The 24,220-nt window shown below is 38.6% G+C and overlaps 1 protein-coding gene across 13 annotated transcripts in view; it reads right to left on the bottom strand.

Annotated features, from left to right (window-relative positions):
• Positions 1-7,390: 7,390 nt before the first annotated feature.
• C2CD5 (C2 calcium dependent domain containing 5) overlaps positions 7,391-24,220 on the bottom strand; it is a 70,938-nt gene continuing 54,108 nt past the window's right edge. For 6 of the 13 annotated variants that reach the window (XM_049822405.1, XM_049822408.1, XM_049822411.1 and 3 more), the window contains 11 exons: positions 21,081-21,142; positions 19,946-20,044; positions 19,449-19,538; positions 18,569-18,656; positions 17,405-17,491; positions 15,248-15,298; positions 14,412-14,465; positions 14,124-14,225; positions 13,095-13,285; positions 10,070-10,216; positions 8,449-9,343 (listed from right to left, as the gene is read on the bottom strand). In XM_049822405.1, coding sequence (XP_049678362.1) covers positions 9,212-9,343; positions 10,070-10,216; positions 13,095-13,285; positions 14,124-14,225; positions 14,412-14,465; positions 15,248-15,298; positions 17,405-17,491; positions 18,569-18,656; positions 19,449-19,538; positions 19,946-20,044; positions 21,081-21,142 — 1,103 coding nt within the window. In that variant the 3' untranslated portion in view covers positions 8,449-9,211. Of the gene's footprint in view, positions 8,374-8,448; positions 9,344-10,069; positions 10,217-13,094; positions 13,286-14,123; positions 14,226-14,411; positions 14,466-15,247; positions 15,299-17,404; positions 17,492-18,568; positions 18,657-19,448; positions 19,539-19,945; positions 20,045-21,080; positions 21,143-24,220 lie in introns of those variants that run through there. The other 7 variants (XM_049822407.1, XM_049822406.1, XM_049822414.1 and 4 more) reach the window with 3 other exon arrangements.

The raw sequence follows: 24,220 nt of genomic DNA on the forward strand, positions 1-24,220 counted from the left end.
TTCATTTTGAACAAACTTCTGAACAAGACAAGCTAGAAAAACCCCAGGCCCCACTCTTAACTGCCGAGGCACCCGCAGCAAAGCCCCACCACCTAGCACAGGGTAAGGAGATGCTGCAGTGAAACACGCAGTCTTGTACTGGAACCAAGGAAAGTAGGAACCTGGTACTTCTTGTGCATGGTACCCTAGAAAGAGTATGTACAACTTCTTTTGTATTTGCCCAGTTGCGATATCCATTTTGCCCAAACCTTAATGTCCTTGTGTTCCACCACCAAATGAAGGTGTCTCCCATATTTCCTTAAAAGGTCTGCGATGTGCTTTTACACTGATGTTTCATTGACTGGGCTTGAACTTTGCTAACAGCAAAGTTAAAAATGCTGTCAAAAAAACCTCACACGAGGGCTTCAAAGGAAGTAAACCCATCACAGTAGCAACTGATTGTTACCACTTAAAAAGAAATACAAATTAAGCACTAGACTCACTTTACAGCAGGTATTTGAGAATGGTTGGCTGTGCAAATTTTTAATAGAATGAGCTGCAGAGACATTAATGACACACTATTAGTATTTTTCACAGACTTGCTGTTTGATATCAAACGAATCTATGGTTAACCCACCTAAGTCATTAATCACTTGAAACCTCTAATGTCAAACTTCCTAATGGCTTGGGCAACTGCTAAAGTCTCACATTGTTTCCTGTCAAAGAAATTTCTCTCTTAAGTACGGCCAGGGCGCTTGAGAGATCAGCTGCTTGTCCCATAAACCCTTTTCATTCCAAGAAGTAACAACTTTGTGGTTCAATAAATTAAATGAGACAATATAATTGTTTTACTGCAGAATATCAGGTTAAATTTATGCACATGTATTTGAAATAACGTTATCGCCAAGATCTGAGCAACCTTCCGTCCAGGCTATTTCCACATTCCAATTTAACATAAGTGTTTTGGACACTGATCTAATTGCTGTAGTACAACCCCCTTTTATTTCAGAGGGGCCTAGTTGGTTTTTTTAAGTCTAAACTCCATAATGAGTTCAGACAAATCATAATAAACCTTTCCTTCTAGGAAAGGAACAACAACTACATTGGATTTCATACCACTCCAATTACATTACTAAAATAATGTCGGTTTATTTGTAGGCAAGGCGACTGTAAAAAGCGATGTCTGTTTCTCCCCATATATAATTAAGTTTATTACTTCCTGCCAGAAAGTCACTGGAAGACAGGTTAGGAGGGGCAGCTCAGGCCTGATCCGAGTACTTGGGAAGAAAAGGCTTTTTCGCAGTTGAAAACTGAATCCACGTACGTGAATCCACGTACGGAGCGTGAAGACCTAGGAGCAAGAAGGCTCTCAGGAGGTCATTCACTTCATCCCCCGCTCAGAGGCACACACGCGAGTCCTGGAAGATGCTCATCTAACCAGCTCTCCTAGGCATTTGGTGGAGGATAACACCAACCTCCCCAGGCAACGCGTCAGTGCTTCCCGCTCCTCACAACCGCAAACCTGTGCCTCTGCGCGTAGCCTGAACCTGTCCTGTTCCGCTTCAAGCCCGTTACGTCCCTCGGCAGGCGTAGGGAACAGCCCTTGAAGATGGTTAGCCACTTCGCCATTTCACTCAATCCAGTTGAGTCAGCCTTTTCTTGCAGATCGTGTTTACCAAGCTTCTGAGCTCTCCTCTCTGTTGGGCCCACGTCTTTCCTGAAGAGCTGCCGCCAAGAGCAGGCACAGCACCCCTGCTGATTTGCGAGCAAAGCAGCAGCAGCATTTCACACGTCTTCTCCTTCTACCTTCCCCTGTGGCATCTTCCTTCTCGTCAACAGCATAACATTGTTGATTTGCGTTCTGTCTGTAATTTCCAGATTATTTTCCATAGGTATGCTTGCTACCTAAATCTAGTGGTATCATGCCTCTAATAGAGATTTCTTGCTGGAAAAGACACTGTGGTCACACCCTGTCAAGAACACTTCTTGTGTCCTGAAGGTGTAAGAGGAAAAAGGGAGCTTTCTTACCTGGACCTTATGTACATGTGTACATGAAGAACGGTTGCCTAATCACACTGCACCTTTCGTAGGCAGAGGCTGGAACTGTCTTGGCAGGTAGAGCCAAAAAGCAGTGTGTCTGGAGGTGTGAAAAATGGCACAGACAACCTTCTGCCTTGAAGGTGGAAACGTGCATGTGTACACACAGAGAATATATGCATGTCAAACGCACACTAAAAGGTTTGTTCATTGACTTCCGGAAACAAAGCCTACAGACCATGCCTAGATTTATATCAGATAAGGGATTTTTCTTTGGACATAGATGTCCAGCCAGGTACAAAAATATGACTGTTCTCCTTCAAGTAAGAGGAGTAGAAGTGCAGTTATATTTGACGGTGACCCCCTCCAAGACAAAAAGACAAAGAACTAGACACTGCTCTGTGACATTTAACTCAGCAAGACCATGATTCCCACATGCAGAAGTGCAGTAGGGACACCTCAGACCATCAGCCGTGTCTTCTGCTGTGGTAAAACATAGCAGCTCTCAAAGTAGGATTCAAAAGGTTGAGTCCTGTGAGTCAGTCTTGTTGCCCCTCACTGTAAATCTGGACAACTATCTAGATCTTTGCAGAGTGATTCAAGCCCTAATTATGAAAAGTTTCACATGAGAGCAAGACATTACTGTAGCGGTTGCTGAAACAACACATTATCATACTTTATTTTCAGTATTTCCTGTTTATTTTGGTTAGGGAATCATTTATCCATCTGTCTCTCCAATCAGCTATTTTCCTTCCTGTGATTTTTTTGTTGGTAGACACTCAACTTCATTTTGTGCTCTTTCCTTGTTTCTCCTGCCCACGTTACTTTCTTTTATCTACCCCATGTCTTGCCTTTCCCTTCTTTATCTCAGCCCCTCTTCTTCTGCAGTGGTGATAGGGAAATGGTCTGGAGACGCCAAATTCTTCCTGGGCTGTTAGCCTGCCCACAGATGTGTTCTGCTGCTAGTTGTGGAGAGAGTCAAAACCACCAATGGTATTCGAAACACAAGAGCATTTCACCTTCAACAAACAGTGCTCTAACACTGTCAACAGAAATGGTGGTGTGAACACATTATTGCCGAGTTTCATTCTCTTCACGTGGCCTCTGGGTAAGTTTAACAGTTGATATATGTAAAATTAAAGTGACAATTTAAAAGCCTGTTTGCAGCTTCCTGGCATGAACGAGAGATCCCTCGAGACCAGTGTACTCCGATCACCCTGCACACAAAACTTCAATTGACAGAATAAATTGGTAACGAAGCACGTAGTACGCAGCGCGAGGGCAAGATCTGAACACTGGGGAAGACCGAGGTGGGAGATTATGACAATTTAATAACAATCAACTTTTCCATTTCACCTTCTCTCAGCCATTTCCACTCATGCAAACGGCACCAACCCTTGGACTGAGACCAAAGTATAAACAGATCACCAATTTCAATAAAAGCTTGAAAATTGAATTGCAGCTTTGCAATGCAGATAGCTCTGCTATCCTGTGAGAAGCGTGAACAGAATCCGCAATTTCCAAACTTAAACACGGCGGTCTCCTCTCCTCCATGCAGAGGAGCGCCTGTGCTGTTGCTAACCTGTGGTTAATCAAACCCTCCAGAGAAGGGGCAGAGAGAGGAGGAAGAAGAAAGCGCAGCCCAGGGCAGGATCCCAGGAAGGGAAGGTGCCACACGGCCACAGAGAGGGCACAAGAAGCCTGGGCAGAGAAGGGAGGCAGGAAGACGAGGGGTTGCTGTCTGCAAGTGCTTTCACTTACTCCTCTGGCTTTTAGAGCGCACACCGGGAGGTAACGGCATCTCTTCAAAGCTTACCAAGCTCGGCTGCACTCCCTCAAAATTTAAAAGCTCTTCAGGAGTGAATATTCCGCTCGCAAGGTTGTAATTACTCTGATGTTTCCAAAATCTCACAAGGTTTCCACGCAAAGATTCTCCTTGACTGAAATGGTATAGACATCTGATTTTAAGGAAAATAAAACCAAAATTGTAATCACCCTGGCTCCTCTCCTCCCTGCAATTTAAGGAGATATTTCTATACGCATTAATGGAAATGCTTTTGCAACAAAAATAGACGTGCATCATTTAATGTGTATGTGCATGTTTACGCTAAGAACCTACAAATCAGTTGAAACACGAGTCCTCTTTCCAAAGACGAAATCACCGATTTCAGACTCCAGCTTCTACTCGGCAATCTGCCCACTGACTGATACACACAGTAAATTTTTACTTAAGATCATTAACTCCAGCCATACTGGTGCAGACTAAGGTCCATCTTTCAGGCAACGCGTTCATCACGTAGGTACAAGGACAACAGACCCAGCACCCCAGGAATCGGTCTTTGGCCGGCTGTCGTTTGTCGCCCCGTACTCCCAAGCACGGCGGTTTGATGCCTGGAGCGAGCCCTGCTTCTCCCGCTGCCCCAGCGTGGCCTTGGCGCGCTGCTTCGCACCTCTCGGTTACTTCAACCGTAAAGCCGAGAAATGATACCCGCCAGTTTTGTGAAACACTCGAGCCGTACCAAGGAAAAGTGTTACCTGAAGGGGTCATTCGTACCGAGGAGGAGCAGTGGCCTGGCTTGCTCTCATTCCAGGCAGGGTTTCTGCAGCCGTCTTCTCCAAAACCTGGGAAGAAAGTTAGCCCGCACGTGGAAGGAAACGCCGCAGAAAGACGGAGTCCTTTCCTGCCACTGGAAACCCTCAGTCTGTCAGCCTTGTCACGACTAAGGTAAGCGACGCGGGTTTGAAAACGAGTGTTGCAATGCTTAAGCTACTGTGCCAGCCTGCCTCTCGATGCCCCGTTCCGAGCCCCGCGCTACACTGCTGCCCAGGCCCCCCCGGGGCGATAGGCCCCCCCGGGGCGATGGGCCCCCCCGGGGCGACGGGCCCCAGCTCAGCCGGGCCCACGGCCGGGCCGGGCAGGGCCGTGGGGAGCCGGAGACCGGCCCTGCCGCACCATGGCTGGGGCAGGGGCTGGCGGCCCTGGGGGGGCTGAAGTGGGGCCCTGGGCCAGGCGGGATGAGGCCAGGCAGGGACTGTAAGACCTGTTGGTGCTCCCAGGGCCGGGCACTCTTCTGTAGACAGGGCAAGTCACTTCATCCTTTTTTGCTTCGTTTCTGCTTTGTAGAGTGGTCAAAACCAAGCTTTCTCCTATCCTACCAAAACTACAAATACTGCATAGCAAGAAAGCTTTTCTTGCCACACAGCCCAAGGCTCAACAGAAGATCTGCAGATGCTGCAGCGGCAGTTGTTCAGAACGCGCTTGCCAAGAAAACTCCGCGACTCCGATCCGTCATCAAAGCCTCCATCTATCTTTACCTGAACACCGAAAGGGAACTGAGAGCTCTCGAAAAACTTCACAGGCACCAACATCTCTCTTCGCAACCGTTTGTGATTCCCTGCATCTGTCTTGCTTCTATTTTCACATATCCGCCTCTCAGTAAGTTGCCAGTGAGATAGGGGCAGGGCTGTCTTTCAGTCTGACAAAAGTGAACCAAACCCGCAGGTTTCATTTCCAAGGAAATTCTCATTTCAACTAAACACCAAGAAAAAAAACATTTGATTCCACATGGGGGAAAGACGACCCACAAATAACTTCACACCATTCACTAAAGGACACTGCTTTCACTTAGCACCTTTCACGTGTGCATATCAGAGTTCACAAACTAGAAGGTTAAGAGGGGAAAAAAAAAAAAAAAAAAAAAAAAAAAAGGGCAAGCTCAGGACTTTTCAACCAGCTCTGAAAACAAGCTCCTAGTTGAAAAAAGAGAAGGAAAAAAAAAGAAAAAGAAGTGGGATGTTATTCCAGAAGATCCATTCCTAAAGCACTGAGCTGGTTGGGACTCCCAACATGAAGCCAACAACTCCCTCCAAGTTCATTCCTGCCCACCTTCAAGCTTGGGCTGGCTGACGTAGCAAGCACCACGCACCTCTTGAAATAGCGATGGTTAAGAGAAAGCTGGGGAAAGAACCAGCAAGCAGCAGCATTACTTGCAGATGCCCTTCTGAAATTCTCCAGAGGAGGGGACAGTTGTTTAGGCCCTGAACATCCCCCAGTCACCTGAAGGCCTGACCCAGACCTAGCTTCAGGGCTGCAAGTAAAACAGTACCTGGAGCAGGGGTCTTTCACAGCAGTGACGAAGGGCGATACCACCCCATGTGTTCACAATATTGACCTGAAGGTTTCAAACCCAAGCTTAGTGGTTCTTCTGAGGGCTGCAGATAGGAACAGGGCTGCTTTCACTCTACCCTCTGTCATTTGGATACCTCAAGTCAAGAGGAAGCAGCAATGCTGGGGGTTAACCCAGCACTGCTGGGTACCATACGGTACGGGACATCCCTGTGGTCAGTCTGGGTCTGCTGTTTCGGCTGCATTCCCTCCCAGCGTCTCATCCACCCTCAGCTACTCGCTGAGGAGGGGATAGCATGATAAACAGAAAGCTTTGACTCTCTGCAAGCACTGCTCAGCACTAGCTAAAACATCCCTGTGTTAACAACCAAGTTTTGGTCACAAATCCAAAACACAGCACCATACCGGCTGCTATGAAGAAAATTAACTCTATCCCAGCCAAAACTAGTACAAGCAAGTTGCATTAGCTCCTACCCCCAAACAGCTATTCTCAGAGTAAATTCCTGACAAAGTAATGTTTGTTTGACTCACAACTATCCCAAATGGTACTGTTTTTCTCCGCACATTTGGAATTCCCATTACATAAAGAGTAGGGTATCTTGCTATAACTGCTCCATTTCTGCAGAAACTTCAATGATTCTCCCACAACAAAACTCTATGTTATTATGTCATGACTAAAGGGGTAAAAGTTGTTAACTACCAAGGTACCTTTGTATGATTTTTCAGCCATTCTGAACTCAGCAAGGAACATAAATCAACTTGCACTGTAAGCACACAGCTCCTCAAAGGTGTTTTGTGCACTAATGACTTAAATGTTTAACTCGTGTTTTAGTTCTCATTCCCTTACATAGTCAAATAGTTCCCTGAAGTTTCTCTGTTTATATAACCCTTTTTTTGCCTCCGAGAACTGTATGAGGTCTAATGGACCAAATGACAATGGATTTGCACACGCATCCCCCTTTTTTTACACTGGAAAGAATAAAATAACAATCAAAGCAGTTTAAGTGTACAACTTTCTACAGGTTACATTTATTCAGCTGGACCAATTAAGAAAAGCTAAATCCCAATTAGTAACAGTTAAAAAACATGTTTGTCACTTCTGGAATAGTAATTAGAGAAGAATTAAAATTTCCATATGAGAAAGCTCCTCCTCTATGTCTAATGAAACACACTAGAAGAAATTGTGACCTTTTAAACAGCTAGAAATTAAAAGATGGCATTAATACTTCCATAGAAGCTACCAAAAAACCCGCCAAAACAAACAAAACAAACAAAATCATGAACAGCTGCTTTAATGTTGTATTTCAGAGAGTATTCCCATGCTGAATATACACTGAAAACAATTTCTTGTGGCACATCCAAGACCTTCTGAAGTTATTAATATTCTGCCATCAGCTTCAAAGGGAACAAGATTTGCCTTGCAAAATAATCAAGAGAGCTGCAACTATTTACAGGCGACTTAATTTATGGCAGCTTTGGTTGCAACAGCTACAGAATTCAGGAAGACAACTGTATGAGTAAAGTGTTCTGGTAAGCACCTAATTCAAACACTTTATATTTAAAGATAATTAACTCTCCAAATTTTAAATAATCAGGTTGTAACATTCTATACAAAAAATATTCCTCTGAGGAGAATGGGGGTGGGACATCTTTAATATGTATCCACCATACACATTTAACTATTACACATACAAAAACGCAGTAAATTTTATAAAGAAATTTATTGTGCAAGAATGATTTTCATGCTCATTTACAATGAAATAATTAGTTTTAACAAATAATCATGCCATTGCTTAATTTCAACACTAAGCAGAATATTTACATTCAAGTTTACATGTTTGTTCAAGTTCCACATATGGTATTGTCAGAATTAAATAAGAATGCATCTTGAAATCAAACTTTGCATTTTTTACATTAGAATATCACCGCCTTTATGACATTTACTGGAAATGACAAATTTCCTTTCTTTGCAGTACCCTAATTCCCAGCTACTGCACTGGGGGGAAAAAAAAAACCCAACAACACAAAACAAGACAAACAAAACCAACTTGCAGAAATTAGCATCACAAACGTACATCAGTCTCCAGTTAGCCAGGCATTTCCAACTTGTTAAATGAAGGGAGGCTGGAGTATACCGCTGGTATAGCTGACTTCTGGAGGACTGTTTATGTAATCCTTGCAGGAGATCATGCCTGAAGAAAATGAGCCTCAGGACAATTCTTTCATGGAATCTTATATAAAAAAAGGATCCATTTTGTCAATATCGAAGCAAACATCTTATAATAGCACCAAACACACTTTGCAACTTTTTGTACTTTTTTTTTTTTTACCATAGGGATGATTAGGAACACAGCATCATGGTCTGGCACCTTTTTAAAAACAACAACCCCTCCCCCCCCAACACCTACCCAAAACATATGCTGCATAGTAGTAATTTTAAAAAAAAAAAAAAAAAAAATAGATCGGCAGTTCAGAAATTCAGTGTGCAGAAACTCAAACTGTGACTTTTTGGTGCTGCTTCTTCCTCTTCACACTCTAAGATCTAAGGTAAATTGAGACTTCAGCCCACATTTTCTTAGCTTACACACGACAAATCTCTTGCTCCTTCGGCAAAGGTTGCTAATACAGGCTTCTCAGTTATCTCCCACCCACCCCGACCCCTCTTTTATTTTTTAAACTGAGAATCAGCTAATACAATATGCAAACTCAGAAATGGTTCTGAATTACAATTGATCATGGTCCTGTTGAACAGCTGAAAAAATGTAGCAGAATTTGTTTCCTTTCATAGTTCCATGTGATGCCTACTACTTTAATCCATACTCTCCTATCAGTGCTTCACTTACTGTCTAGGTTTCACAGGGGCCTGTAATAATAACAAAAGAATCAGCGCATACCTGCCAATATGCTGCCCTGACTATTGCATAAAGTTAAGGACAAAGTATAGTGATTGTCTTGGATTTTGGCTATTAATGTTACAGGGAGATACTGATTTTGAAGATGCAAACCTAAACATTGCCACGTTTCAAATAATCTTTATATTTGGCAGAGACTATCTCACTTTTTCTGTCTTCATGTTGTGACATCTCCTCCAGAACTTGTCGGTTGAGAAACAACCATAGAAGGTTGTACCGGTAACATTTCTAACTCAGATTCACGTACAAAGATGACTGCATCACCACTGACATTTATTAAACACTGAGCCTGAAAAAAAACCCAAAAAACCAACAACAATACACAGTTACCAAACATTAAATAGTAACATATTTTATGTTTACTTATATCAGCAAGATATAACTACACAGATAATAAGAAAATTGACAGAGATCAGGAAACGCACTAATTATTCGAATTTATTAGTGAGGCAATCTATGCCATATTTTCTTTTATATCCACTCACTTGTGTGCTATCAAACATATAGACAGATTCTCATAAGACCACCGCAAATGAAATATCTGGGTAGCTGTACTTGCTTTCACTATTGTTTTGAGCATATTTTGTGTACCAAAAGAACCATATTCTGTTGTCATCTTTACTAATAAAGTTTTGTCCCTTTATGTCCAAAATAGAGCATTTTATATCAGCAACTCCAGGTATTTTCATGTGGATTTAGGATAAAAATCCTAACACCACATCATCATAAAAGGTAAGTAAGTTCAGCACTACTGTTCAACTGTTTCCTGCAATTTACTTCATTCTAGTACACTTAGTATTTTTACCCATTTGGGTATTTATGAAGCATATTTGTAATTTTGTGTTAACTCAGGTGTCCAAGAATGCTCTTGGCTTCTTTAAACAAACATGACGATGAGAGATCCAGAAGTGTTATGCAGACATGGCTCTACAGGGTTGCTGTTTTTTAAATATATAAAATGTGTATTTGTGTCATACTAATCACAATAGCACTGTTATTTCATATCAAAATTTACCTGATTTTTGTTTGGATTCTCCATAAAGACACACTGCTTCATTATGTATGAGACAACTGCATTCCCCCCTAAAGCTGCAACATGAGCTCTCACCATTGCAAACACTTCAGCAATAAACGCGTGGAGAAAACCACTGACACCACCCTCCTAAAATTTGGGAAAACAAAACAAAACAAAAATTACATTTTATGTTATGTATAGCTACAAGATGCTAAAAACTTTTTGTACATTTTTATCAGCTGAATATTTCAGTGAATCCTAAATGGTATGTTGTACAGAACTTAAAAGCCATGCACTGTTTAATGGGTCACAGTTAAAAAATCAGACCAATGGAACTTACTGTTTGAGGAAAAGAATCATAAGTAGCTTATTCATTTGTCACTAGTATTCTCTGCAGTCAGTATATTACAGACACTTTTCAGATATTCCTACACCTCTGCAGGAACATTTAATATTCCAATGACAGTTGAATAATGACTTTTTTTCTTTCATCAGGAAGGATACTGCCCATTTTTTTTGATAACTGGGAAGCAGATAAAGAATAATTTCTATTGACAATTAAAAGAGATTTAGACTTCTTGGAAATTACTGGTAAGGAGTGGCCACCACCTTTGGTTGCTGCAACTTAATGTATGCTAATCACTGTCGTTATTTCTCAACATTCACTAGAGAAATGATCCCTCAAAATACAAGTAAGCAAGGGACAGAGCAGAGACTTGACAAGCAAGCTATTCAAGCTTCCCCCTCCTTCCCCTCCAAACCTAAAAGAACTTCTAGCCATCCCTTTTCATTAAGTTTTTTTGACTTGATGGCGCTTGGGGGGGATTTTTACTTCTTTGGTGCCAAGCTGAATAATTTAAATTGCTGTGAAAGGAGGAGAAGGAAAACAGTGAAGTATGGGTTTTTTCCTAAATAATCCTTATGAAAGAATGTGAGCAACCACATTGTGGGGAAAAACCCACCACAAAAACCAGGCAACCAACCAAAAAAAAAATCCACAGAAAAAAAAATGAGGAAAGAAACTGATGAAACAGAGCTCACTCTTGGTTCAAAATACCTGTAAAATTTCAAAATTAAAGTGAAAGGCAAGACCACTAGACTTCCAATGTGCGTGTGTGCCACCGGAGAAGATAAAAGAGGCAGGTAGAAGAAGAGGCTAGCTAAGCTGAACTTCAACAAATACAGGCTGCCCTCATATCTACTGGGTACTATAATCTACCCCAAACAGACTCGTAAAGACATAAGAAAACATATCTTGGATGAAAATTAACAAACAAAAGGGCAAGTATAATTTCACCAATCCAAGCATAAAGCATGAATGAAGTCAAATGCAGCCAGACATCAAAATTTCAACACAAGTTTGTAATTCCTCATGAAATTTGGATTTTGTCCAAGTGTTTTAACAGTTACAGCAACTGACCAGGGTGGGAGGCGGTGAGGTGGAATGGATTCTGTAATATTATAAACCAAAGATAAGATTTGATGACAACAGGTAACAAAAGATTATAAATATCCACCTGTAAATGGCAAAACCTAAGAGCAATGCATAAATTGGACTTAAAAATCATCATTAACTTTTGAAGCACAATGACTGGTGTGTATTTTAGCTTATGAAAGCATTCATAGGGCCTCAATATGCTGTAAACCACCATAAGCAAAATACAAAGCAATACAAACACAAATGCCGCTAACTGTTTCCCTGTAGAACCTGAAACACATTGCTTGAGTCTGATATAATGACCACTCTGGTTTGACTCCATTACAGCCTCAGGGCAATACTACTGTGCAATTAGTATTAAAACTGGTTTGTGACTCAGACTATGCAGCTGAAATGAATTTAAATTAGCTGCCCTGGGTGCTGGAAATAGCACACTGACAGTATCACAGAAACTGTACAACTGTCCCAACTTCATGGAGGAGTTGAATCAAATACTTGAGCAACCTACCTCTGCTGGGATCTGCTATCATAGATACCAAAGATTATCAGCTATTTAATTTGTATCTACAGAAGCTGCAGTTAGTACAGAAACGTCATGTAACCATTTCCCTGGTCATACCATACACATCCTTTTGAAAATGCTGTCCTTTCCACATCGATTTCTGAAGTTAAAAGGGGCTGTATCTTGCAAGATCCAAACAAAATGTTTTTCTGATCAAAGTTTCTCTAGAGAGCTCACAACGCATTTTTATGAAAGCTGATCATTTTTATTAACATCTACTCTGTAATTTTATCAATGTGCAATTACCAATAAATGGCATACTCTTTAGAATTAACAAACCACCAAGAGGTACATTCTATTTCTGTGGCCAGAAATTGTAGCAGAAGGATGCAGCTACTTCCCAAAAGGACAGGAAAATGATAAGGAACATGTCTTGCATTTTGGCATTCTCAGAGGACTATCTGTTATCTAGATCCAGACTGGAGATCAGTGTTTGAGTATCACTAGCTACACCCTCTAAGCTGGTTGTGTTGTTATATACTCTGTGGCATGCTTTTTAGACATTCATCACACAGAGCTATGTTACTGAGAACGCTCAGCATAATATAGTTATATATGATACAGGAAACCTTGTATTAACCAAAGAATTCCAAAATACAAATAGATTGTGAAAGTTCATCATTGAGTTTGCTAAATGAGAGAAGAATGGATTTATTATTTTTTTTTTAGCATTTAAACTAATCTCAGTTTTGGGTTCAAATGATCTCAGCTACCACTCTTGGTCAAAGACCCATTTTTTCCATATAGTTCTGTTTTAGAACTCATTGGTTTAGTATTACATCCAAATTCAACAGCAATGGCAACAGTTAAGTAACCCCTTCCTAACATTGCCAAACACAAAGTAACTCTATATGCTCTATGACAAGAACGGTGCAATGTGACTTACTCCTCAATTCAGCACCTACCCTCAAGTGACAAAAACTCTTATTCCCTTGCTGTGCCATACCTCAACTCAAACCTCTTCAGATATCATTATTTGATTATTATAATTAACAAAAAGTGCTAATCCCTGATATACAGCTCACCTCACGCAAAGAAGTGGTTTCTCTTATAAAAAACATGTTGATTATCCCAAGATACTTGGTTATTTTTGCCCCAGGTAGAAAAGAAAGAGGTGTCATCTTAACAACTGAGACGGTAGAATTGGTGCATGACGGAACAGAACGGTGCCGTAAATATCCCTCAGCCAATGGACTTGCTTTATCAAGTGAGGCAGCTAAAAAGATGGGGAAAAAGAAGAGAAAGTAACTATCAAGTAAGATCGATTACTGTTTCTCAAAACACAAAAACTCTTCTTTATGGTTTCCAAATAGCTTGGTGACAACATTCAGCTGCCTGTGATGCTCAGCCATATCATGTGAGAAAGGAAATTATCATGCAATGCATGCAAAAGGAGACAAAAAGCTGAAATGGAATTTATTTGGAAGAGTGGCATTCCTGCAAAGGAAAACATCGAGGCAAGTAGCTGCACATACAACAATCAGTTATAAAGTGAAGGTAAAGAAAAAGTGCCAACATTTTGAAATACGTATTCTGCTGGAGGAACAAATTACAGGAAGTGTGAAAGTTGTTGTGTTTCCCCAGTGCAGCATTTTCCATTAAAACAGATATTAATCTCTGCTAATTTAAGCAAGATAGTCAGACCTGTGGCCAAAGAACTACTGAAAAATAACTCACCACTTGCTAATTTAGTGACCATTGCCTTGACTGTCACCTTGGTGATTGCTTCCTGTTTCTCACCAAAAATTTTCCAAGATCATACATACACCTACATCCATGCAGTGTATGTTATATAATTAGTAGGCGTACACATTTATTGATAACTAATTTTTACTAAGTGAACAGAAATACTGTACTTTGCTTTTTATGATATTGGTTCATAAACCCTATATTAGCTTACAAAGACAGTAACAATGTCGGCAGTTTTCACACTCAGGTATTCATTCTACACGTGATCTGTAATACTATTGCTGGGCAGGAAACTCCACTATTCACCACTGGGAAATCAGAGATATGTCTCAGATTATCATAACGTGGTAGAAACAGCCGCCTACTTGTCTTAATTGATCCGCGCCTTATGGTCTGAGCTTTCAGTTTAATGAGCTCTATCCAGCTGTTGCATCTGTCTGCAAAGGAACTGTAATCAATTGACGTTGCTGAAAACACAGACAGAAAAACAAAAGAAAAAACAAAGAAAAAAATATGGATGATGTCTCTTGCTCATCTCAATGCTCCTTTTGAGGAAGCAATTATCTGTGTCTGAGAGAGAACAAACATCCCTTTCCAGGTCTGTTTAAAGGAAAAGTTACAGTATAGGTTTGGACTTGTCCAAACCAGTGTACCGATTTCTGGTGATGTCCCAGCTGTGAACCAACTGCCTGACTGGGACTTCATCACTGAAAAAACATGCAAATACAGTCATTAATGACTTATGCTAGATTATTTTTTTTTTAATCTCATTTTAGGTATTAAGTTCTGGCTTCTTTAATTTTATTTAAGCCTTTTTTAATTTTAATTTTCATTGCTACTCTTTTCCTCACTAAGAGCTGCTGATCAGGATTTAAACTTCCTAACTATCTTTATCAATAGCTAACCTACAGACTGAAAAAAAGCTTTGGTGATGAGGATAAGAGTCACAAGCTGAAACAACACCTCAGTTTTAAACACAAATGAATTTTCCTTACAAAATGCTGTCCTCTTTCCCCCAATACCCCCCCCTCCAACAGTCACCCCCCGCCCCCCCCCCCCTTATTATTACAATAAGAAGTAGAGTTGTTTCTGCTATGACTTTTGGTATTAGTTGCAAAAGTGTTTGCATATCTTAAAAAAAAAAAAATGTTTTGCAAACACCGTTTCTTCGTTTTTCTGAAGAAACGGAAGGACCACATGCTAACTTCAAATTAAGACAAGCAAAAAAGCTCTCTCTCAGGGAACTAATTTTCTGTCAGATAAAGTGATATCAGTATATCTGACAGACACTGTTGTTATTATTAACAAATCTGACTTTTGTAATTATACAACACATCAAAATATTATGATATCATTAAGCCACACCAGAGCATGCATTCTCAGTTAACTAGTAAACACTTCCTGGATTAAGACACATCCAAAAAGAGTATACCAATATCCCAAGAATGCTCATTCTGTTCTGGCGTATGGCTAAACTAAGTAAACTCACCTCTCTGAGCAGCAGGAATACCTGTGTGGGAACTTGCACCCTCCAGGACTTCTAACAAGACAAAATGAATTCCGTTCAGATAACGTATGAGCAGAGTCATGTAGTAGAGGACAACAGCTTTCTTCTTACAACAAAAAGTTTTTAGAGTAAAATATGAGTCTCCTGGTTTCAGCTGGGATAGAGTTAATTTTCTTTCTAGTAGCTGGTATGGTGCTATGTTTTGGGTTCAGCATGAGAAGAATGTTGATAACACACTGATGTTTTCAGTTGTTGCTAAGTAGTGTTTAGTCTAAGTCAAGGATTTTTTCAGCTTCTCATGCCCAGCCAGCAAGAAGGCTGGTGGGGCACAAGAAGTTGGGAGGGGACACAGCCAGGGCAGCTGATCCAAACTGGCCAAAGGGGTATTCCGTACCATATGATGCCATGCCCAGTATATAATCTGGGGGAAGTTGGCCCGGAGGGATCGCCACTCAGGAACTAACTGCGCATCGGTCAGCGAGTGGTGAGCAATTGCATTGTGCATCACCTGCTTTGTATATTCCAATCCTATTATTATTGTAATTTTATTATTGTTATTATCATCATCATTATTATTATTTTCTTCCTTTTTGTTCTATTAAACTGTTCTTATCTCAACCCATGAGTTTTACTTCTTTTTTCCCTGATTCTCTCCTCCGTCCCACTGGTGGTGGGGGGAATGAGTGAGCGAGTGGCTGCGTGGTGCTTAGCTACTGGCTGAGGTTAAACCACAACAATGAGGAAAAAAAAATCTGCTATATATAGTAAACTACATAGTTTGATAGCACATAATAAATTGGTATAAATAATTAACTTTACTAAATCTGTCTTGCAAATTATATGATAATTTATTAAAGGTCATTACTGTGTAAGGTTGTACACAAGTATTTTTAAAATAACAATCTTACAGAAAAGTATGTAAAAAAAGGTATCGATATATTAAATAAGCTGCTAAGTAAACATAACTACAATGAAACCTCAAGACTACTTGTGAAGAAATGACAGATTAAGTAATTATCTAGTTGAAAGCCTCTGAAGTGATGTACAGTACAATAGAGACTGTGAAGAACATCAGGAAAAGTTATATATGTGAACAGGCTACCCTCTACTGGTCAGTGCTTATTATACAGGTAGCACAGTCAAGTAACTGTGAAAAAGACACCAATCAGAAATTTCTGGATAGCTCCTCTTTTTGAAAATCAAAGGTTAGTAGTATCATAATATGATCAATTAAAAATTAAGCACACAAAAATGCAAAAAAATTAGGAAAAAAAATACAAAGCAATAAGAATATTATTGCTGAAATTAAAACTGACCTCTGAAAATACAAGTAAATGTGGTAGGCACCTTCCTTTATACAATTTATGTAATGGGCAAAAAAGGGAGCTCTAACATTTTACTAAAAAGAACATTTACAGTAATTCACAGACACTAAAGTTCCTATCACTAGCCATTTTGGTGGGTAGGTAATCCAACAATGGAGAATAAAGATAGCTGATTTCAATGAATGACTACCGGATTTTTAATACAGTCATAGAAGAATTGTGACAATCATTCTTAAAATGCAGCTCTACCTCAGGTAAAATAAAGCAGCTGTTTAACAGCTAAAGTGTGCTGCACTGTACAAATTGTTTACTATGCAAGTTTAGGCTCCTTTCACTTAAAAAAAAAATTGCATGCAATTTTGCTCAGCTCAGCAACCAGTATTTGCTGAAGTATTTCCCACCATTAAAACTATGAGATTAATTATTTGAGGCTGACAATACATGGAGTTATTTTATATAGGCCATTTACAGAAGCAAAGCAGTGTGAAGCAAGCCTAATTATTAAGTAATTTATACTTCTTTAAGTCAAATGACACCCAACACCCAGTGGTTTGCAGCATTTTCAATACTCTAAATGCAAAGATAGAAGAACTACGGGAAATCTACAAAACAATATATACAGAACAATTAGCCAAACCATTTTCTGTGACTCTCAAAAAATTTTACTTTAGGAGTGAACATATCCATTATGATTAGGTAGCAAAGAATATTTAAGCATGTGAAAGTACAGATATTTTAAAGCTACTGCAACAATGAAAGACAGAACTCAAAATCAGTAAAAAACAATAGTTCAGCATTCTTCCATTTAACTGACCTTTAGCTGGTGGGAATGGTTGAGAAGCAAGGGGATCAGAGCAAAGTTCCAATGGAAATTGTAGCTGGTCTTCATTGTCTGTAGATGCTTCAACAAAAAAGAACATACCCAGTTGATAATTAACCCCCAAAATAAGATCTGCCAGTAATAATAAGCACTACGAATTCAATTTAGTCAGGTCTGACTGGAATAGATCTTTTCAGCATACACATATGGTTGATGCAGTTCTGTATAAACAGTTAGGTGTCTGACAATAAATGCAGCTGCAAAATTGAACAGAATCTGTGTTCCATTGAACAGGATTTGATTTAGTATTTTCAGGAAAAAAATATTAAGTCAATTCGTGCATTTTAGATTTGATTCTGCAGTTGGATCTGAGTTAGCTATACACTACAGTAAAAAGTAACATTTTATTTATTTCACGTAAAAGAAAACAAACAATTTACTGTTCAAATTGAAGAAGTAAGGTATAACTAATGTTTTAGAAACATATGGCTCTATTCTACTACCTAATTCCATTCTTCAGAATGGAGTATCTTCAAAGTTCTGTCTAAATTCCCACACCCAGATTGCATACATACTTTTCTAGCATAAGATGGTGCTTCATTAGCAAGATGACGTACGTAGACTGCAGTAGTCTCTTCTATTCCCTCCATAACACTATATGCTTCACTGATCTCCATAAATATTACTGACCTACTTAAGTGTTTTGGGGAGGTTTTTTGAAGTATTATGAATAATTTATTTTCTGCCTTCTTCAAGTAAGGACAAAATTTGCTACTTATAAGAACAAGTATCCTCTAATAACGCACAACATGTTTCCAAATACAATGGAAATGTCATCATCTGTTACACTAATTCTTTAGAGAAAAATATTCAAAGAAAGATGGTACATGAAATAAGGAAATACCAAACATTTTTTCATGTTACTGTAAGTTTGTTTATTACATAAAGCATATACCTACTACTTGATAAGTAAGTCATCCTGCTGGAGGTCACATATATGACCTTTAAAACACTCTATGTTATGACTTTACAATTTTATAGAACCGCCCTGTAAAAATGTGTATGTGTAACTGAAATTAAAACATAGACTCATTAGGTATTTGGGAAGAAAAAGGAAAGAAAAATATCTCTTATCTTTACATGCCTCACAACACTTACCTCTTTGCTGTGATTTTTCTGTAGGGGCTTTGTTAGCTTGTAATGCTTGGTTTTTGTCAAATGTAATTGCAACGGCTGTGACTGCGATCTACAAATCAGAAATATATGGCATATTAGGTAACTTAATCTCTCATGCAATCTGCAAAAATAATTTTGCAAACAAGACCACTTTTTCCATAGAAAAAAAAAAAAAGGGGGGGGGGGGGGGGGGGGAGGGATCATCTAAGTAGACATATTAAAAACCCTTCACAGAAGAGCATAAAAGGTAATACTAAGGTCCATTATTAGAACATACACCTGACAGTGTTTGTTCCACATTTATGATTTTGTTCATCAGTTCTTTCCTTCTTTCTTTGTGAAGTGTTATAAAAAAGAATCATAAAAACTCATATATTTATAAGGGAGAGAAAGATATTTTTAATTGAACACAAGAATGCTGCTATACTTCTAAAGAAAACATTTTCTTTAAAAATAATGATGTCTACGCATCATCTTGAAAGAGCAAGAAAAAAATTAGACAATTATAACGACAGCATGCTTAGAAAACTAGTGTGCCATATTCCTGTAGTGTATGTGGTAACACCTTTTAATGGATAACTAGTCAAGGCTTTTCGTTTCCTACCTAACTAAAAAGATACACGCTATTAAGAGGCACTGTGCTCACGAAATGCCACGTAGTCCCATGATTCTCGAAACTGTGACCTCAGTAGGTCATCCTTTTTCTTCACCAAACATTATGGCCTTAAGTTTTACTTCAGAATTCACCAGACATACTAGTAAATCAAATCCTAGCCTAGTGTACTCTGAGCAGCAAATGTTAATTAAAGGCCAAAATTGGCATGCCTACATGCTGAAAAGTCAGAAGCGGCAGTCTACTTACCTGAACTAATTCATCCTCTGGTAGAGCAACTGTAAAATTTACATGACAAAGGCAGCAAGGAACCATAGATCGTAGTTTAAAATACAAGCTCTGTGGAAGACAAAACATTATTTGTGTTAGTCTAAAAAAGTGTAAGGTCTACTTCAGAGAAATTAGAGATCAAAACTCTTTTCATAGTAGAAAACATCTAAACATAGTAATTTTTTCTTGAAGACTAACTACAGGTGTGAAAAGTCAGGATAGAATGCAGTTTTTTATTTTTTGTTTCTAGAGTACACTAGCAGTCAAAGGACTCCTTCAGATTCAAAAAGCTTTGGAAATTCTTAATACACTAAGGCAGCTGAATCTATCTTTAGAGCAGCTTACAAACTAATTACAGACACTTTGTAGCCTAATGCTGAAAAGTAATTATGAAGAAAATGCTATTTTCAGTATAGCCTGATTTTACTTTGCTTCCATTTGAACAATTCAAAAAACATTTCAAATAAGATTCTTACCTTCAACAGATTCTCACAGAGATCATTAAAGTTCTTATTAAGTGTTTGATTTGTTAGGTTAATGTTGCTTAATCTGGATACTCTTACTGCTGTGAACATCTGAATTAGAAACAAAACACACTTTTTTCCAATATATGCCTGTATGTTATATTAAAACCAAAACAAATTCATAAAGACGACAAATAATGCGTAACAGGGACAGGGAGAAAAGGAAAAAAATGTAGCAACAGTAAGCCAAGTAAAGTGCTTATTGCTCATGAAATTTTACAAACAAAAGGCAAATTTTTTGTGAACTAATGTATACGAATATATGAAACAAGTGATCAAGCAAGATATGAAATACTCTATGTTGTTTTTGCATGCTTCATAAAGGAAGCTTTTGCATGCTTCTACCTGCTACATATAATTTTCAACAGCAGTTAAAATATGTTAATTGTGTACAACAATGTAGACAATAACGGAATATCATATATAGATACACAGGCAATACCATCTATCTGAGAGCATGCTGCTGGTGCAGTCATACTGTTTTCAGGTTTGTGCTGTGCCTCTGCAAACCAGTCTTGCATTGTGCCAGTTAGGCGTAAAAGTTCACTTAGATCTGTTTTAACTCTCTCTATATGAGACTAAGGTGTGTTGTACAAACATGACCAAAATGTTCAAACTTAATTATACATGGAATTTTTCTCTACTCACCAGATTGGATTTATCTAATTCTTATTTATCTTAACCTATTAATGTTATCATATGCAGTATCTCAGTGAGTGATCTGCAGTATTAGAGTGAGTGAGCGGCTGCGTGGTGCTTAGTTGCCGGCTGGGGTTAAACCACGACACACAGTCAACAATTTGTTTAAGAGGCTTCAAAATCTAGCCAAGCTCTTAAAAATGCCCAAACCCTTAAAGTTCATATTTACTGTAACTATTTTCTCTTTTTTGTATTTTTGTACCAGGTTCTCTATTACATAATAGCATAGAAAAACCATAAAGAAACTGGTTCTCATGCCCTATTTTTCTTACAGCATCCTTTTACTTAATCTTTCAAAATTAGTGGTCTCTAATATATATTTAAATTACTAAAGCATATTTCAACACAATTTGGAAGAAAATTTTTAATTTTCTTTGAATGACCTTACTTGAATTTCTGGTGTCCAGTTATTTATACCAGGCATAATTTCTGTGTTGCAACTGTAAAAACCTGTAAAAAAAAAATAATTGGGGGAAATCTATGCTGCACACTGTAATATAAATGTATGTTTAAAGAAACATATGTGACCTTACTTGACGTTTTGCAAGTATTTTCCCTCATTTGTTTTTGAATATGGAATAATATACCAGAAATAAGACCAATGTTCAAAAAACAAACATAGCATCTGAAGAATACAATATAACATACAAAACCACACACTTTCTGTCATTTATACTGCAGTGAAAAAATGGATAGGAAAGATGGAACTCACCACTTCTAAAACAATAACTCGCTACAGAATTTTAATTCTGAGTATTTCTTCAACCCCCAAAAAGCAAGGCCAGAAATGTCATTATGTTGAGGAACTTGAGAGAGGCTACAAAGGCATGAAATGCAACAGTGACAGTTACTCCCCATAGAGACTGGGTAACTCATGTCATCTGATATTAAGACTAATTGGTGAGGCAAGCTCCCCGACCGCTTCACGGAACTGCTCCTTACGGAACCCACAAAACAAAAAAACCCTGACTAGTTGGTCCTGAGCAGGGAGAATTGTTCAAAGAGGTTTTTTAACTCTCATCAAGATATGCTTAAGCATTCTTGTAGAAAGGGCAAACACCCAAAATCCACTAGTGCTCTGCCTAGTTTCTAATAGACAAGCTACGTACAAACGAGGAAACTTATTGAAAAGGTGTGACAGGAAAAGCTGAAAAGCTAACCTTTGACAGACAGATGCTTTAAAGATACTACCTAGAGACTGAGTGCAAATACGTAGTACTTACTAACAGAGACCTGAAAACACACCAAAAAAAACCCAAAACAAAAGAAAAAAAACTATAATGACTAAACAACAGGGTAAGTTATACACAGCAAATAGGCAATGTTGAAAATCTAAAGGTATCGCTAAATGAGCACAAAAGAGAAATATCTGTTAGGGCCTATGTAAATGCACAAAATAAGATAGAAAAGAAATTGTGCAGCAGCTTGCAGAAAGTATAAATATTAATAGATTTTCTTTCAGAACATCAAAAGCAGAAATCCTGTTAAAGAGCCAAGACAGACACAGAAAGAATATGCAGAGATGATAACATGATAGTGGAAAACATGCCTTTATTTCCCCCACACACATCGGTGTTCACCAAGTTAGTGGAGATTTCCATAAAAGTGGAAAACGAGTACCTTGTTTATTTTCCATCAGAGAACCTGTCTTAAACAAAAGTGTCTAAAGGACATACTGAACAAACAGGCAAATCAAAAATAAGGATTCATATAAGCAACAGGAAAGGCAAAAGATTAAATAGGTGACTAATTGTCATTGAACTGTAAAACTTAAAATTACCCCACTACCAGAGGATAAGATTCTTTCATCTTCAGGTAGTGAGGTGCTTTTAGTGACTGGGACCTACTAATTTGCCTAATACAGATACCTGTATTACCAGCCCGTAGAAGTTATTCCAGAAAATGAAGTTCATGGGGAGATGGAAAACCAAGACACTGCATAGAAACTGACACCTTCTAAGTAACAGTCACAGCTCACAAGCTGTTGACAAGCATGTAGACAAAAGGTATCTGACTAATACAGTCTACTTCGGACATGAAAGAGCATTTGATAAGATCCTTCACCAAGGACTCTTTAAGAAACTAAATATGCTGGAGGTAAGAACAGAGTACCATTGAAAGAAATGCAGTTATTATAAAACTGGAAGGAGAATGTCAAAATAAATGCTCAGTTTTCACAGTGGAGACATCTGTGACTCAGAATTGTATGCTTCAAACATACTCATAACTTATCTGCAAAAGAGGATAAAATGAGGTGACTGCTGATAGCCTTATTTTAGGGTAGTGAAATCAACTGCAGCAGGGCCTAACAATGGATAATTGATAAGGAATAAAAGGTTTGGTGGTAGTAATAGGTAACTATGACGAGAATAGTTCTGAGCTCACCATTACTCAAAATAATAAACAGTGATACCAATTATTAGGAAGGGAACAGATACATGCTCAGAAGAAACATGGGAAAACTCACAAGAGAGGGAGGACAGGACAACCAAACGTACAGAGCAACTTCCATATAACAGACAACTACATTAGCCTCTTATCCAGATCAGGAGTTCCACCAAGGAGGATATGACAGATGTACAACCACAAACAACATAAAGACGACTGATACAAAGCAATCATTCACTGTTCTTCCTGATATAAGAAAAATGAAAAAGTGGCTGATACAAACCAAGCATAAGAAACTAGCTCTTGTATGGGTACAGATGCTGATGCAAAATTCTATGAACACTGAAGATGCATGCAGGTTCAAAATGCAAAGAGCCAAATGCACAGAAAAGTTCGTCAAAGGGTACTGTTTACAAAAACATCTTTCCGGATGCTGTTGAACTATGAACTGTTAGCATGCTATTCTGAGGGATTTTTTTTTTTTCCCCCTCACTCTTACATTAATGTAATACACATTCTTGCATGATCCCTATCAGCTAGCAAACATTGAGTGATTCGGTACACCTCCCTCTATATTAGGCTCTTAATTTTTAAATCCAGACAACTAAATGGACACCTCACAAAGTTCTATTGCCAGCAATGCAGGCCCAACATTCATATTTGTTACTGTGAAGTAAAAAGACATTGATTGCAAGTCTCATGATTGAATTTTGAAAATTATTCACTTTAATCAGCTCTATGTTCTTGAGTTGCAACACTTTTTAAAAATACATCTATAAAAACACTGAAGAAATTAGAAACTACTCTAATTTTAAAATTTCTATTATTTGACTTTACTGCTTTCTACAGAAAAAGATCAATACTGACTTGGATAAAAATGCTGCGGGTGATTTCAGAATTCCAAATAATTTTGGACTTTGCTTTTTTTAACAGCACTACAAATGCAGTGAACACAGAGACTTAAATTGACAGTATAGCACAATCACAAAGCAAGGAAAATACAAATGCACTTGTTGAGCAAGAGTGCTGGAATGGCAAATTGCTCACTTTAAATAACTTCTTGGAATACAACACCAATATGCCATATTAGATGGCTACAAATAACTTAAAAGACCATTCTGTTCTCTGTATTTCTAATTT

Source organism: Accipiter gentilis, chromosome 18 (genome assembly GCF_929443795.1).
Source record: "Accipiter gentilis chromosome 18, bAccGen1.1, whole genome shotgun sequence".
Lineage (NCBI taxonomy): Eukaryota > Metazoa > Chordata > Aves > Accipitriformes > Accipitridae > Astur > Astur gentilis.